At 39.9% G+C, this 18946-nt stretch overlaps 1 protein-coding gene across 1 annotated transcript in view; it reads right to left on the bottom strand.

Moving 5' to 3' along the window:
• Nucleotides 1-287: 287 nt before the first annotated feature.
• Nucleotides 288-18946, bottom strand: part of HTR2C (5-hydroxytryptamine receptor 2C) — a 186061-nt gene continuing 167402 nt past the window's right edge. The window contains exon 3 of the mRNA XM_040405385.1: nt 288-1362. Coding sequence (XP_040261319.1) covers nt 527-1362 — 836 coding nt within the window. The 3' untranslated portion in view covers nt 288-526. The remainder of the gene's footprint in view (nt 1363-18946) is intronic.

The raw sequence follows: 18946 nt of genomic DNA on the forward strand, positions 1-18946 counted from the left end.
AACAAGGCCTTACTCTCTTGATTTTTTTTTTTATATTCTACAAAAGAAACTGCATTTTGAAAGAACAACAACAACATAAAAGTCAAGTTCCTGATTTTGAAAGGAGTTATCCTGGAAAAGTAAAGGAAATCAGACATAACCTTAGCAGCCATTGGTACTTGGAATGATTCTCTTTTTTAATGAATCACTTTGTTTATGCAGCTGTTTATTATCTTTTGCATATCAACCTATGATTTATTCGAAGCAGACTTATCATGCAGATAAAGAGATGGCCGTCACATTCTACCACTCATTAAACCAAAATAATCGCTATTTTGTCTGTTCTATCTGAAAATGAATCATTACTTGGATTATTGGACTGAAGCACTGGACTGCAGAAAGGTCTTAAAAAAAGTTTTTTTTTCTTTATGAACAAATATTTACATTATTATCATTATTCTGGTTTGGACATAACATATAATATATATTTTTATTTTACACAAACATTTGAAACTGACCTAAGAGGGAAAGTTCATTGGACCTTACTTCAGACACAGCTAACTCTTTCACTTACGACATTAGAACTGTTTAATGATAATTCTGAAGTCCCCGGTTGCATTTCTATCGCCTCCTCTGTCTCATCTATTTCCATGCTAATAAGTTCATTGCCATTCCTGTAATGGTTTAAATTAAGGTCCTTGCCATATATGGCAGTAGATGCTGGGTTATGATGGCATTGGTTTTGTTGAATCATTGTCCTGTTGTTTTTGTAATATCGGCATCGTATGTAGTTGGAAAAAGCTCTTCGGTATGTTCTATTAAAAAGTGTGTAGACTAGTGGGTTGATTCCCGAAGAAACATAACCAACCCAAACAAATACATTCAACAGTTCTACCATAAGGTCTTTATCACAGGCTTCTTTACAAAGTACGGACATGATGTTTGTGATGAAAAATGGGCACCACATGATTAGAAATAAGAAGAAGACTATGCCAAGGACTTTTGAAGCCCTACGCTCGTTGTTTATTGACTGCATTGTCCCCTTTCGAAACAGTGCCGCTTCTTTGTTAACGGGAGAGTTTAAATGAGAAGCTGCCTCATGATTTTGGATCATTGAAATATTTTCTGTGTTGGTGTCTTTTTTTGTACCACTGTTGCTGTTCTTTCGCTGCTTTGGCATTTCCTCATACATGAAAACAGTAGCTTGTTTTTGAAGAACCTTAATGGTCAAGCAGTAAGTAAATACCATTATGATGAGTGGAATAAAAAATGCCACAAAAGATCCCAGGAGTACAAAATTTTCATCATTCAACACACAGCTCCCATTTACAAAAACTCTGGAGTCATCCTGTAGGCCAATGACAGGAATTGGCATTGAAATACCTAAAAGGGAGGAGAAAAAGTTATAAAAAAATAATTACTTTGAATGAAGGTAAAAAAAAAGGTCATATTTTTCAAATAATTCTAAACATTTTTCAAAAAATAAACATTTTTACTGCACAATATTATAAAAAGAAAATATAATGTCTTGATGTTTTTTAATTGCAAGGGTCAGTACAGAGATCTCTCCCATAATCTATTTATTCCAAGGATTGTGACTGTGAGAAGGGGACATCCCCTATGTCTAAAGGAAAAAAAGGTTTCTACTCAAACATAGAAGAGGATTCTTCATGATAAGAGCAGTGAGACTATGGAAGGTGGTGGTGATGGTGGTGGTGATGGTGAACTTACTGAAAGAGTACAAGAGGGGCCTGGATCTATTTCTAGAGTGTTATAATATTACTGGCAATAGATTTCTGCAGATGTTCTTGATAAAGGGAGTTATTCTGATTGTCTGAGTGGAGTTGGGAAGGATTTTTCCCCCAAAAATTATTAACTTGCAGGATAACAGGCTAAACTGGATGGACTGATTTTTTTCAACCTTACAAACTGTGTTACTATGTTACTATGTATGCACAGTACTCTGTTTCTTAGAGGACTGACTTTACTTTGGCTTATGTCCTATGTGATACCTTTTGTTGGTGCCCCCCATATGGTGTATGATCACACAGTCTACAAATAACTGTGCTAAACAATACCTATCTATGAGTACCAAGTGACCCAAAATAAGTTTCCGAATAAAATTTTCAAACAGCTGCTTCAATACAAGGTTAAACCAGGGCTGAGGTTATGGGTGTGCAACCTGTATATTCCTAAAAACTAGAAAATGTAGGCTAAAATAGTTTCATAAGCTATCTGGCAGGTTTTTACAGCAGAGGAACAACATGCCTGTGTTCACTGTATCCGGCATAGCCGAATACTGCTCCCCACCAGCCCTTTTAAAGTCAATGGGGCAGGCGGTGCTCCAGCCCTATCCGATTATGCCAAAAAACTAAGAACTCTGGCAAGCTGTTCATCTGCTGAAGCAGCCTGTTGGATAGTTTTAACGCATATGTGACAGAAGCCTTACAGTATATAAACATATTTCATTCTTTTAAAGATAATCCCAAGTTCCTTTTCTTTTTACATCCAGATTTTACTGACTCACTCTTTTTTCTAACTGTACTTGGGGTTTGGATTCCATTTTCAGGTCTGGGGTTTGTTTTCTTCCTCCCCAGCATATACATGATCACCTTATCCTCTTTTCCAACCACTGGTTTCAGTGATGACATGGACACATGCCCACCGAAACTAGTGTTTGGCTAAAGAGGGTCAAGTGTCCATGCCCATGCTGCGAAGGAAGAGATCAAACCCCAGACCAGAAGATGGAGATGCGTGAGTCAGCACGGAGGACCAGAGCGGTGGGAAGTACAGCATGATCCTTTTAGTTGGGGAGGCAGGCAGCCGTCACCCTTTTGAAATGATGTATTCCTTGGCAACTCATTTGAGGGCATTTTTCTGCACTTGTCACTTGGTCAGTTATACAGGGAGTGCAGAATTATTAGGCAAGTTGTATTTTTGAGGATTCATTTTATTATTGAACAACAACCATGTTCTCAATGAACCCAAAAAACTCATTAATATCAAAGCTGAATATTTTTGGAAGTAGTTTTTAGTTTGTTTTTAGTTTTAGCTATTTTAGGGGGATATCTGTGTGTGCAGGTGACTATTACTGTGCATAATTATTAGGCAACTTAACAAAAAACAAATATATACCCATTTCAATTATTTATTTTTACCAGTGAAACCAATATAACATCTCAACATTCACAAATATACATTTCTGACATTCAAAAACAAAACAAAAACAAATCAGTGACCAATATAGCCACCTTTCTTTGCAAGGACACTCAAAAGCCTGCCATCCATGGATTCTGTCAGTGTTTTGATCTGTTCACCATCAACATTGCGTGCAGCCGCAACCACAGCCTCCCAGACACTGTTCAGAGAGGTGTACTGTTTTCCCTCCTTGTAAATCTCACATTTGATGATGGACCACAGGTTCTCAATGGGGTTCAGATCAGGTGAACAAGGAGGCCATGTCATTAGATTTTCTTCTTTTATACCCTTTCTTGCCAGCCACGCTGTGGAGTACTTGGACGCGTGTGATGGAGTATTGTCCTGCATGAAAATCATGTTTTTCTTGAAGGATGCAGACTTCTTCGTGTACCACTGCTTGAAGAAAGTGTCTTCCAGAAACTGGCAGTAGGACTGGGAGTTGAGCTTGACTCCATCCTCAACCCGAAAAGGCCCCACAAGCTCATCTTTGATAAAACCCGCCCAAACCAGTACTCCACCTCCACCTTGCTGGCGTCTGAGTCGGACTGGAGCTCTCTGCCCTTTACCAATCCAGCCACGGGCCCATCCATCTGGCCCATCAAGACTCACTCTCATTTCATCAGTCCATAAAACCTTAGAAAAATCAGTCTTTAGATATTTCTTGGCCCAGTCTTGACGTTTCAGCTTGTGTGTCTTGTTCAGTGGTGGTCGTCTTTCAGCCTTTCTTACCTTGGCCATGTCTCTGAGTATTGCACACCTTGTGCTTTTGGGCACTCCAGTGATGTTGCAGCTCTGAAATATGGCCAAACTGGTGGCAAGTGGCATCTTGGCAGCTGCACGCTTGACTTTTCTCAGTTCATGGGCAGTTATTTTGCGCCTTGGTTTTTCCACACGCTTCTTGCGATCCTGTTGACTATTTTGAATGAAACGCTTGATTGTTCGATGATCACGCTTCAGAAGCTTTGCAATTTTAAGAGTGCTGCATCCCTCTGCAAGATATCTCACTATTTTTGACTTTTCTGAGCCTGTCAAGTCCTTCTTTTGACCCATTTTGCCAAAGGAAAGGAAGTTGCCTAATAATTATGCACACCTAATATAGGGTGTTGATGTCATTAGACCACACCCCTTCTCATTACAGAGATGCACATCACCTAATATGCTTAATTGGTAGTAGGCTTTCGAGCCTATACAGCTTGGAGTAAGACAACATGCATAAAGAGGATGATGTGGTCAAAATACTCATTTGCCTAATAATTCTGCACGCAGTGTATGGGAGATACCAGATCTCCTGCTTACTATAAAATTACTGAATTTGCAGAGCACATCCGTTTAAGTGAATCAGTGCTTCTTTAGGTTATAAGAAATGCAAAAGCTTCTACAAAATATTATACATGATATGCAACCAATAATTTTCTGGCTCTGAAGTAATTAATTTTCAACTGAATACTAAATAATTCACTCATATTGCAAAATTAATTTCATATTAACTACAGAGTGATGCATTAGCAGTCCCACAGCTGGCGTTTTATTTCTGGAATCAAACAGAATGAAGAAGCATTGTCTTTATTATACCTGAATGAGTCTAAAATAATTTGCAATGAGAATAAATGGGGGAGATTGATGAAACTATCTCCAAGAAAAACTCTTCTCATTTACCATAGTGACCAATCACAGAGCAGCATTCATTTCATAATATTGAAAAATTAGACCTGTCATAAATCTGTTCTCATATCATGCAGTCAGAATGGTCCACTTGATTCTAGAGAATTAATAGGAAAAACTAAATACTCAAGGAAATCAAAGGGTTCCAAACATAAAAAAAAAGGTTGGACTAACCAGATGTGTACTTAGGGAACTAAACAGATGTGTACTTAGGGGTCTCCTAACACTAACACTCTATGCCAAAGCTGCAACAAAGACATGAAGGTAATTAAAAAAAAAAAACTACTAACAAATAATTAGAAAAGGCTCAACCAGCAAGCTACTGGAGCTCAGCCTTTCAGTTACCAGCTGAAAAAAGGAATAAATCAATAATAATATAGGCTGGCTCACAGTATTTTTGCATAAAAGTTTTATTAAACTAGATCAAAAAACAAACTAACTTTGTGTCATCATGTCAGCATACATATATAAATAAATGTAAAGATAGGTAAATATGTGCGGAGCTCACGCACAGACCTAAATAGCTGGAGTACTCCTAAGTATAGGACCAAATGGCTAGAGTGAGGCTGTAAGAAATAATCAATTAGACCGCTTGAATGTCCAGGACATAGATATCAATTTGCCGGATAGTTGAAACAGAGTTGTAACAACGGTTCCAGTACGTCCTTGCTGTAGTTCTCACAAGAAAGGTTCTCTATTCAAGTGTCCTGTGACAAGTCGTGACCGCACTTGTTTAGCAATATTCCACTTACTTTTAGCTTGTAAAGCAAGACCTCAGACCCGCTCGCTCGGCGTCTCGCTCACTCAGCGTCCCACGTGTCCAGCCAGGTAGTCGATCGCTGGTAAATGACGTAAGCACCTGCAGCCGTCAAGCACACGGAAGCTGGTTAAGCTGAGCTGAGCTGGTGATTACCTGAGCCTGTCAGGCCAGCGGTAGTGGATGCGACAAGGTTTAACCTTAAACTTGCGGTGATATAGAATGTAGCAACACAGGTTTGGTCCACTTTGTAGATAGTTGGTGAATGCAAAAACCTTTCAAGCGGTATAGGACGTCTTCAGATGCTTGTAGAGGTTGAAAAAGTTGAAAATTGAAGAAATTCCTCTTCTTGCGTATTTTTTAGAAAAACCGCACCAATAGCCTTGGTCTCTATACACACTAGACGCGTTTCGGAAACAAGTTCCTTCCTCAGTAGACAATCATAGAATGCTGCATGTAGACACAAAACAGGACCTTAAATACCCTTTTTGGGGTTGATATAGACTATGGATCGGATTGTGAACTGGGCTGATTACACAGCCTCAATCAATCACCTTCATGATATATACAGTGAATTTCCACAGATTTACAGCAACATATATCTTGCTGTCGCATTATATATATGCATGTGCAAAATCCTTAATAAAAATGTACAAAATAAATTGTAACATATACTGGATTACATTTTAGTATTGAAAGGTTCAATGAAAAACATGGGTCGGACTGTGGATTAAGCTGCTCATACGACTACAGCTTTCACCATATACTACATAAGTAATCATTAATCAATACATTTCAGCATATGTTTGCATAATCATAATAAAATTAAAAATTAAAAAAATATATAATATAAAAGGACAAATCTGTAAAAAATCTAAAGATATTTTGTTTAAAAAATTGCAATCACATGCTGGGATGTCTGACTTGTGGCTTTACGGAGAGAAGGGAAGGGATGCAGGAGGGGTCAGTGCGCTGAAAAACAGCCCGGCACTGACTCCCCGTGTAAACCAACCCATCTCTCCTAGAGGAATCCAAAAATTTCAATCTCCGAGTTGAGACCCTGAGGCATCAAGGACCCGAACTCGAATATTTTCTTGGACTCTAATCTGGACATTTTAGCCACAAAATCTCCTCCTCTCCAGTCTTCTTTTACAGATTGGATAGCCATATAGCTCATTTTACTTGGATCACCTGCATGGTATAATTTAAAATGTTTGGATAGAGGATGCGTTTCAGATTGTTTTTTGATATTATTAATATGTTCAGATATTCTGGTCTTGAATACCCTTTTTGTACGACCGATGTACTGTTTTGGGCATGGGCACTGAATAATATAGATTACTGACTTACTGTTACATGACAAAATTTCCTTTATTTCCCATTTAAAGTTGTTGGACGTTGACATTATCTGTTTTGTGTTTTTATCAAAGTGTGTCTGTCTACAATTATGACAGCAACCACACCTGTAAAAACCTTTTAAATTATCCCAAGGGGTTATCAGTGATTTTGTCTGGTGTTTTCTTATAGTAGGAGCCACTTGAAGTCCCAGATTCGGGGCCCGAGTATAAACTATTGGCGGATATGCCGGAAGTATAGGGCCTAGAACCTTATCATCTTTCAATAAGTGCCAATGATTATGGACAATATTGCTCACCATCTTGTAATCTTTGTTATATGGTAGAATTATTTTGGCCGTACTGTCTTGTTCTTGTATAGTGGCAGATACTTCTTTAGGTTTGAAAAATAGATTAGACAGAGCCCTATTTTTCAAACCTAAAGAAGTATCTGCCACTATACAAGAACAAGACAGTACGGCCAAAATAATTCTACCATATAACAAAGATTACAAAATGGTGAGCAATATTGTCCATAATCATTGGCACTTATTGAAAGATGATAAGGTTCTAGGCCCTATACTTCCGGCATATCCGCCAATAGTTTATACTCGGTCCCCGAATCTGGGGCTTCAAGTGGCTCCTACTATAAGAAAACACCAGACAAAATAACTGATAACCCCTTGGGATAATTTAAAAGGTTTTTACAGGTGTGGTTGCTGTCATAATTGTAGACAGACACACTTTGATAAAAACACAAAACAGATAATGTCAACGTCCAACAACTTTAAATGGGAAATAAAGGAAATTTTGTTATGTAACAGTAAGTCAGTAATCTATATTATTCAGTGCCCATGCCCAAAACAGTACATCGGTCGTACAAAAAAGGTATTCAAGACCAGAATATCTGAACATATTAATAATATCAAAAAACAATCTGAAACGCATCCTCTATCCAAACATTTTAAATTATACCATGCAGGTGATCCAAGTAAAATGAGCTATATGGCTATCCAATCTGTAAAACAAGACTGGAGAGGAGGAGATTTTGTGGCTAAAATGTCCAGATTAGAGTCCAAGAAAATATTCGAGTTCGGGTCCTTGATGCCTCAGGGTCTCAACTCGGAGATTGAAATTTTTGGATTCCTTTAGGAGAGATGGGTTGGTTTACACGGGGAGTCAGTGCCGGCCTGTTTTTCAGCGCACTGACCCCTCCTGCATCCCTTCTTTTCTCTCCGTAAAGCCACAAGTCAGACATCCCAGCATGTGATTGCAATTTTTTAAACAAAATATCTTTAGATTTTTTACAGATTTGTCCTTTTATATTATATATTTTTTAAATTTTTTATTTTATTATGATTATGCAAACATATGCTGAAATGTATTGATTAATGATTACTTATGTAGTATATGGTGAAAGCTGTAGTCGTATGAGCAGCTTAATCCACAGTCCGACCCATGTTTTTCATTGAACCTTTCAATACTAAAATGTAATCCAGTATATGTTACAATTTATTTTGTACATTTTTATTAAGGATTTTGCACATGCATATATATATAATGCGACAGCAAGATATATGTTGCCGTAAATCTGTGGAAATTCACTGTATATATCATGAAGGTGATTGATTGAGGCTGTGTAATCAGCCCAGTCCACAATCCGATCCATAGTCTATATCAACCCCAAAAAGGGTATTTAAGGTCCTGTTTTGTGTCTACATGCAGCATTCTATGATTGTCTACTGAGGAAGGAACTTGTTTCCGAAACGCGTCTAGTGTGTATAGAGACCAAGGCTATTGGTGCGGTTTTTCTACAAAATACGCAAGAAGAGGACTTTCTTCAATTTTCAACTTTTTCAACCTCTACAAGCATCTGAAGACGTCCTATACCGCTTGAAATGTTTTTGCATTCACCAACTATCTACAAAGTGGACCAAACCTGTGTTGCTACATTCTATATCACCGCAAGTTTAAGGTTAAACCTTGTCGCATCCACTACCGCTGGCCTGACAGGCTCAGGTAATCACCAGCTCAGCTCAGCTTAACCAGCTTCCATGTGCTTGACGGCTGCAGGTGCTTACGTCATTTACCAGCGATCGACTACCTGGCTGGACACGTGGGACGCTGAGTGAGCGAGACGCCGAGCGAGCGGGTCTGAGGTCTTGCTTTACAAGCTAAAAGTAAGTGGAATATTGCTAAACAAGTGCGGTCACAACTTGTCACAGGACACTTGAATAGAGAACCTTTCTTGTGAGAACTACAGCAAGGACGTACTGGAACCGTTGTTACAACTCTGTTTCAACTATCCGGCAAATTGATATCTATGTCCTGGACATTCAAGCGGTCTAATTGATTATTTCTTACAGCCTCACTCTAGCCATTTGGTCCTATACTTAGGAGTACTCCAGCTATTTAGGTCTGTGCGTGAGCTCCGCACATATTTACCTATCTTTACATTTATTTATATATGTATGCTGACATGATGACACAAAGTTAGTTTGTTTTTTGATCTAGTTTAATAAAACTTTTATGCAAAAATACTGTGAGCCAGCCTATATTATTATTAAAAAAAAATATATATCTGCAGCTGCCACTGAGTGGAAGGTAGTGGTGGCTGCATATTGATTTATTAGTTCAAAATGTATAAATTCACATGTTGTGATCTCCCCTTAGCGGTGGCTGTGAAGCTGTGATGGCAAAGAAGGAAATTATATTTTTATATTAGAAAAAGTGAGTTTTGTCAGCCAGCGAAAAGTGTGAACCTATGAAGATTGAATAAAATCATATTTGAAAGTGAACCTTAAAGAGGTTATCCAGGATTAGAAAAAGATGGCTGTCTTCTTCCAAAAATAGCACCACACCTGTCCATACGTTATATGCGGTTTTTCACCGAAGCCCCATTTATTTCAATGGAACAGAGATGCAATGCCAGACACAATCTATGGAGTGAATATTAGGTGTTTAACTGTAAACTACACTAGATATTCAAGGATATTAGGTATTTTAATCCATAACTACAGATGTGTTTGTTTCATCAGAAATTCATGAAAAGGTAATGGTGGATGCATATGTACCCTAGACTGCCGTGTGCCATCACAATTTTATCTAATAATAACTCTATTTCATCTGTGTGTGTGCAATCATCTGTGAAAGCAGACTTTATATGGGAAACAAAAGTTGGGTGAAAACCAATATGGCTACTATTGCAGTTCTCAGAGTTATGTATCGCCTGTCCATTCAGGGCTTTTGGAACTATTTGACCAACCGCTAAAAAAAGAACAAAAAAAAAAACAGCATTATGATCATATTTTGTTCCTGTAAGACTAGTATGATTGAGCATCTTAAAAAATACCATAGAAACTCAAAGGCTTTAATTTGTTTTCTATGGCACAATGCAGGCTGATACTCCTACACAGTTTCATTAAACATGCCATAATATACAGATTGCCTGAGGTTTTTCAACACATAGCCATTAATAACGCTTTGTGTCTGGTAAATTGTGTACAATTGTAATAGAAAAATTTTACTTTCCAGTTTGCGATATGAATAAAATAAAATGCTTACAAATGAGTATAACTATGTGTGGGGAACAACAGCTAATATACCATCATAATGGAAATAACAGAGTATGTAGTTATCTTTTGTGAGCAAAAATCAACTACAAATTACATTTAATAGATCCAAAATGTCAATTTTATTAACATTCTAATGAAATCAGAAGGTTTATGTAACGTCACTAGAGTTGAGCAAACCCGAACTGCAACTTTTTTACTGAAGTTTGGGTTCGGGTTCGGTGTTCCGGTGATTTTATTATTTTCCGTTATAACCAGAATGCTAAATAAAATGTCTATTGAGGGGTTAAAAAAAACAAAAAAAAAACTCACCTCATCCACTTGATCACGCAGTCGGTATCTTCTTTTCTTCAGAACTTGCAAAAGTGGTGAGCGCGGTGGCATTACCTGGCATGGCATGGTGCGGCAGAATCTGCCACTTCTTTACTGCTCACGCCAGGTCTAAAAAAGTGGGCATCACGTGGGAGGGGAAGGGAAATGGTCTAAATTTAAGACAGCAAGGAAGACTCTTTACATTTAGAATTTACGGTGGATACGCCAAAGTAATGTAGAGCCCGGCATCTCTACATAGATCCACCACCAGCGCAGGGGTTATTAAGACTGGCGTCTAAAATACCGGTCTTAATAAATGTGCCCCTATTTTTTTTATTTTTATCTTTTTTATTTTCAAAATAAGAAAAAGAGCCCAAAGGAAAAGTTTGGACACCCTGCATGATTAGTTCTTTGAGGTCTATCCACTGATTTTCAATGATGTTCATATCAGGGGACTATGAGGACCATAGTAAAACCTTCCGCTTACTCCTTTTTAAGTAGTCTATTATGGATTTGTTTGGTGTGTTTAGCATCATTATCCATTTGTAGAAGTCATCCCCTTTTCAACTTCAGCTTTTTTACAGTTGCTGTTATGTTTGCTTCCAGAATTTGCTGCAATTTCATTGAATCCATTCTTCCCTCTACTCATGAAATGCTCCCTGTGCCATTGGCTGCAACACAACCCCAAAGCATGATTGATCCACCCCCATGCTTAATGGTTGCAGAGGTGTTCTTTTCATGAAATTCATTGGGGCCAAAGAGTTCTATTTTAACCTCATCTGTCCACAGAACTTGTTTCCAGAATGGCTTGTTTAGATGTTGTTTTGCAAACTTCTGACAATACATTTTTTGGTGAGGATGCAGAAGAGGTTTTCTTCAGATGATTCTTGCATAAAGCTCATATTTGTTCAGGTGTCGCTGAACAGTAGAACATTTTACCACAACTTCCTGAATGTCTTTTGCAGTCAATTCTACGAGCCGCTGTCTCTAAAAAATGTTTGTCTTCCAGACCTTTTCTTGACCTTGACTGTTCTTGTTAACTGCCATTTCTTAATTACATTTCAAACTGATGAAATGGCAACCTGAAAGTACCTCAAAAAGGCGCAAGCTGAAGATTTTATCATGGCCCTCACAGTCCCCTGATCTGAACATGATCATTGAAAATCTGTGGATAGACCTTAAAAGAGCACTGTATGCAAGGCAGCCCAGAAATCTCACAACACTGGAAGACTTTTGCAAGAAAGTATGGATGAAAATCCCTCAAACAAGAATTGAAAGACACTTGGCTGGCTACAAAAAGTCTTTACAAGCTGTGATACTTGCCAAAGGGGTTGCCACTAGGTACTAACCATGCAGGGTGACCAAACTTTGCTGCGGGTCTTTGGTATTTTGAAAATGTAAAAGATGAAAATAATAAATAAAAATGCTTTTGCTTAAAATACATAGGAAATGTTTTCTTTAACATTTTACCTTTTGCAGATAATTTCATCTTCAACTTGCCTAACTGTGCAACATAAATTTTGACCAGGGGTGCCCAAACCTTTGCATGCCACTGTTCAATGCTATAGTTTAGTGAATAGATTCTTTAGAATTGAAATTCAAACTGAATTTTTGAAAGAAAATTTGATTAGGTAGAAGTACAATTTCTTAAAATTTGTTTGGGTGAGAAAAAGAGAAAGAATTTACAGGCATTCAAAGGACTTTGAGTAGAATTGATTTGCATTGAAACGTAATGGTATTCTACTGCGTTGAGTACCAAAATGAATGATTTTTAGGAAATTTGCCCTTTACTCATCTAATATATCCTCCACAGCCCCAGCTTGCTTTGGTGGTCTCAGTCTTTGCTTGCTTTGCTGAAGCCATGATGTCCCATTTACTCATTTGACCTCCTCAGCTAATCACTGGTCTCAGTGGTATATGGCAGGAGACAAGGCACAGTCTTTTATTATATTATGCCATTCCGCCTCCCTTGGCCCTTGATGATTTTGGGAAAACCCTTTTAATTTAAATTTCCCCTCCATTTGATATGATGCCTTGGTTGCTAAATGACTTCCACCTCCAGTACATTTTCTCCATTAAGCCACTTCGCACAGTCTGGATCACTCTAAAGCTAAGCTTTCAGCAGATTGCTTGTTCAGCAAAATAGCTCTCATTCCTGGCTAATGAGATTAGTTTCTCTGGTGCTGAGTGTCATGGGTGGCACCAAGTGACTATCTTAGTGACTATGTTTAGATAGTGGGTTAGTAAAGCAAAATTAATCTTTGACCTGGGTAATGAAAAAGCCTTGTTTTGACTCTCAGCAAATTCTGCTAAGTTTGGAAGGCACAGTGTATGGCCAACTTTCAATGACTCCAGTTACAAAATCTGGAACCAAAACTCGACTAATGCTATGTGCAGTGTTTTTCTATTGTAGCAACTATAAATACTACTATAATGTAGATCAGAGTTCATATGTCTGTTCAGATATTGGCTTCTCCCAATACAGCTTTATCCAATTAAACCAGAGATGGCATTACAACAAGGGGTCAGAACTATATAGCTAGCTGTTCAAACTGGAACCATTTAAAGGTCAATTGGCTTCTGATTTAGAGTCAATTATCCAGCAGAGCACTTGAACCTATAGGAAGACTTTGCACCAGAGTTCATATGTCTGTTCAGATATTGGCTTCTCCCAATACAGCTTTATCCAATTAAACCAGAGATGGCATTACAACAAGGGGTCAGAACTATATAGCTAGCTGTTCAAACTGGAACCATTTAAAGGTCAATTGGCTTCTGATTTAGAGTCAATTATCCAGCAGAGCACTTGAACCTATAGGAAGACTTTGCACCAGCATTGCCAGTTGGAATTTTCCACATTGAAATCATTTCGGTTATGAACACATACTGGAATGGGCATTCACTAAGCTGCAATCTGTTTGTTAGTGACCACACAGGGGTGTGCAGTTTATGTGATCCTGGTTTTCACCCTTAATGACCAATAGGAGGTGACAATTTTGCTACATAAAAATTCCACATTTGTGGTGCCCACAATAGGCACAGATTGATACAGCAGCAGCGTCATCAGGAAGGAGTACAACTAAGAGTCATCATCAGGACAGTTGTCAATATGAGAAAGCCCAGAGGACAAGACAGGAGCATAGACAGAAATGTAGCCAAGGGTCAAAGCCAGTGGTACAACAACAATCAACAAACATAGTATCCATGGGATAAAACAGAGGCAATATGAGGGAACAAATTCTAAGATCAGTATCAGGTTCAAGAGGGAGTCAAATCAAGAATTTTAGCATAGGGAAAGAGATCCAGAGGAATAATCTTCAAACACCAGGCATGGCATGTGAGCACCATTCCTCTTTAAGTAGGTTGTCAGGCCCGATGTCCTCTTTGGATGCCAGTTGGACAACCTGATATTGCAGCAAATCTAGAGCACCATAGAAAGCAAAGAGTTGGAGCTGGGGAAGATGAAGTGTTCAGAAGTCTAGCAACCAGACGATTGCTTATAGAGACAACAATTAGAAATGGCACCTTATAGATCAATAATGTTTGGTAAATAGCCAGCATCAGGGGCGTCGTTAGGTCAAAACATTGGAGGCTTGAGCCCAGGATGTTTTGTCCAGTGCTCCGAATGATATGCTGGTAGCATTTTTTTTTTATTTGGCTATTCCAGGGTCCTTTAATATTGATTGGACCTGGGCAACCCACAACAAATCATCCCCCCACCCCCCTTGTACTTGTGTACTTGTTCCACTGATCCGCTACTTGCGGGCTGCGTGGGCATGAGTTCAGTCACTTCGGTGCGCTATCCCGTCCTGCGGCGCGTGATCCTGTGAGACCCACTGCAGGAGGTCACGGCTCTCGCGGGATCACTAGCTGCAGGTCGGGATTGCGCACCGAAGTGACTGAACTCATGCCCAAGCAGCCCGAAAGTAGCGGATCAGCGGAACAAGTACAAGGGGGATGGGGGGATGATCTGTGGGGTTGCCCAAGGTCCACTCCCATCAATATTAAAGGGCCCAAGCAAAGATTTCTGCAGTGGTGAAGAAATGAAACATAACAGATATTGGAAAGTTACCGAATGTTGTATTATAAAATGACTGCAGTCTGCAGTACTGCACTTCATTTGCGTAAACCAGAACACCCCTTTAAGAATGCCTTTAATGAGCAATTTCAACACAGTGGGCTTGTGCCCCAGATGTTTTCAGACCCTAGCAACGCCCCTGGCCAGCCTTAAGTATATTCTTGCACTACTGCTCTCACCTTCTGTGGTTGCGCTTGGAGCGCAACACCCCCAGATACTCAGAAGCAGACAGATCCTGCTAGGGTCACATCACAGTCCAGGAAATAGCACAGTAAAAGCAGGCTTCTTATGGTTGGATGAATCTATTCTAAACAGCACAAAACTGTGGACAGATTTATCCAGATAGCAGGATATTGTTAAATGTTAATGTTAAATGAGAACTTTTTATTTAATAGTGCAGACAATGCATGTTGTACGCGGACCGCATATTTATTCAGTTCACTATAGTCTACCCTGAAAAAGTAGGATCGACCACCAGAGGACACAGGTAGCTCAGTAATATGTTGCACCAAGCACCACTACACTACACCCCCCCTGTCACTTATTAACCCCTTGATCACCCTTGATCACCCCTGATCACCCCATATAGACTCCCTGATTACCCCCCTGCCATTGATCACCCCCCTGTAAAGCTCCATTCAGATGTCCGCATGATTTTTACGGATCCACTGATAGATGGATCGGATCCGCAAAACGAATACGGACGTCTGAATGGAGCCTTACAGGGGCGTGATCAATGACTGTGGTGATCACCCCATATAGACTCCCTCATCACCCCCCTGTCATTGATTACCCCCCTGTCATTGATCACACCCCTGTAAAGCTCCATTCAGACGGCCGCATGATTTTTACGGATCCACTGATAGATGGATCGGATCCGCAAAACGCATACGGACGTCTGAATGGAGCCTTACAGGGGCGTGATCAATGACTGTGGTGATCACCCCATATAGACTCCCTCATCACCCCCCTGTCATTGATCACACCCCTGTAAAGTTCCATTCAGACATCCGTATGATTTTTACGGATCCACTGATAGATGGATCGGATCCGCAAAACGCATACGGACGTCTGAATGGAGCCTTACAGGGGCGTGATCAATGACTGTGGTGATCACCCCATATAGACTCCCTGATCACCCCCCTGTCATTGATTACCCCCGTCATTGATCACACCCCTGTAAAGCTCCATTCAGATGTCCGCATGATTTTTACGGATCCACTGATAGATGGATCGGATCCGCAAAACGCATACGGACGTCTGAATGGAGCCTTACAGAGGCGTGATCAATGACTGTGGTGATCACCCCATATAGACTCCCTCATCACCCCCCTGTCATTGATTACCCCCCTGTCATTGATCACACCCCTGTAAAGCTCCATTCAGATGTCCGCATGATTTTTACGGATCCACTGATAGATGGATCGGATCCGCAAAACGCATACGGACGTCTGAATGGAGCCTTACAGGGGTGTGATCAATGACTGTGGTGATCACCCCATATAGACTCCTTCATCACCCCCCTGTCATTGATTACCCCCCTGTCATTGATCACACCCCTGTAAAGCTCCATTCAGATGTCCGCATGATTTTTACGGATCCACTGATAGATGGATCGGATCCGCAAAACGCATACGGACGTCTGAATGGAGCCTTACAGGGGCGTGATCAATGACTGTGGTGATCACCCCATATAGACTCCCTGATCACCCCCCTGTCATTGATTACCCCCCCTGTCATTGATCACACCCCTGTAAAGCTCCATTCAGACGTCCGCATGATTTTTACGGATCCACTGATAGATGGATCGGATCCGCAAAACACATACAGGCGTCTCCCTGGAGCCTTCCAGGGGGGGTGATCACCCCATGTAGACTCCCTGATCACCCCCCCTGTCATTGATCACCCCCCCTGTCATTGATCACCCCCCCTGTCAGGCTGCATTCAGATGTCCGTATGATTTTTACGGATCCACGGATACATGGATCGGATCCGCAAAACACATACGGGCATCTGAATGGAGCCTTACAGGGGGGTGATCAATGACAGGGGGGTGATCACCCCATATAGACTCTCTGATCACCCCCCTGTCATTGATCACCCCCCTGTAAGGCTCCATTCAGAGATTTTTTTGGCCCAAGTTAGCGGAAATTATTATTTTTTTTCTTACAAAGTCTCATATTCCACTAACTTGTGTCCAAAAATAAAATCTCACATGAACTCCCCATACCCCTCACGGAATCCAAATGCGTAAAATTTTTTAGACATTTATATTCCAGACTTCTTCTCACGCTTTAGGGCCCCTAGAATGCCAGGGCAGTATAAATACCCCACATGTGACCCCATTTCGGAAAGAAGACACCCCAAGGTATTCCGTGAGGGGCATATTGAGTCCATGAAAGATTGAAATTTTTGTCCCAAGTTAGCGGAAAGGGAGACTTTGTGAGAAAAAAAAAAAAATCAATTTCTGCTAACTTGTGCCAAAAAAAAATAATTTCTATGAACTCGCCATGCCCCTCATTGAATACCTTGGGGTGTCTTCTTTCCAAAATGGGGTCACATGTGGGGTATTTATACTGCCCTGGCATTCAAGGGGTCCTAAAGCGTGAGAAGAAGTCTGGGATCCAAATGTCTAAAAATGCCCTCATAAAATGAATGTGGGCCCCTTTGCGCATCTAGGCTGCAAAAAAGTGTCACACATGTGGTATCGCCGTATTCAGGAGAAGTTGGGGAATGTGTTTTGGGGTGTCATTTTACATATACCCATGCTGGGTGAGATAAATATCTTGGCAAAAGACAACTTTTCCCATTTTTTTATACAAAGTTGGCATTTGACCAAGATATTTATCTCACCCAGCATGGGTATATGTAAAAAGACACCACAAAACACATTCCCCAACTTCTCCTGAATACGGAGATACCAGATGTGTGACACTTTTTTGCAGCCTAGGTGGGCAAAGGGGCCCATATTCCAAAGAGCACCTTTCGGATTTCACTGGTCATTTTTTACAGAATTTGATTTCAAACTCCTTACCACACATTTGGGCCCCTAGAATGCCAGGGCAGTATAACTACCCCACAAGTGACCCCATTTTGGAAAGAAGAGACCCCAAGGTATTCGCTGATGGGCATAGTGAGTTCATAGAACTTTTTATTTTTTGTCACAAGTTAGTGGAATATGAGACTTTGTAAGAAAAAAAAAAAAAAAATCATCATTTTCCGCTAACTTGTGACAAAAAATAAAAAGTTCTATGAACTCACTATGCCCATCAGCGAATACCTTAGGGTGTGTACTTTCCGAAATCGGGTCATTTGTGGGGTGTTTGTACTGTCTGGGCATTGTAGAACCTCAGGAAACATGGTGCTCAGAAAGTCAGAGCTGCTTCAAAAAGCGTAAATTCACATTTTTGTACCATAGTTTGTAAACGCTATAACTTTTACCCAAACCATTTTTTTTTTACCCAAACATTCTTTTTTTTTATCAAAGACATGTAGAACTATAAATTTAGAGCAAAATTTATATATGGATCTCTTTTTTTTTTTGCAAAATTTTACAACTGAAAGTGAAAAATGTCATTTTTTTGCAAAAAAATCGTTAAATTTCGATTAATAACAAAAAAAGTAAAAATGTCAGCAGCAATGAAATACCACCAAATGAAAGCTCTATTAGTGAGAAGAAAACGAGGTAAAATTCATTTGGGTGGTAAGTTGCATGACCGAGCAATAAACGGTGAAAGTAGTGTAGGTCAGAAGTGTAAAAAGTGGCCTGGTCTTTCAGGGTGTTTAAGCACTGGGGGCTGAGGTGGTTAATAGCCTCAACCCGTACAGTCCCCACCATTTCACTGACAAGCGCTAGAGACAGTGCAGTTAAAAGCTTTTAATTCTGGAATATTGGATAGAGATACTGCAGGGAAAGTGCAGGGGCTGTAATCTGAAGCTGAAGGGATCCATAGGAGACAGCGCAGTTTGCATCAATCCCTGTGTAAGGCACAGAGCTATCTAATGAAGCATTGCCCTCCTTGTTTAATAGACAAGCAATTCTATTAGGCCTTGA

This window comes from Bufo bufo, chromosome 8, assembly GCF_905171765.1.
Source record: "Bufo bufo chromosome 8, aBufBuf1.1, whole genome shotgun sequence".
In the NCBI taxonomy this organism is placed as follows: domain Eukaryota; kingdom Metazoa; phylum Chordata; class Amphibia; order Anura; family Bufonidae; genus Bufo; species Bufo bufo.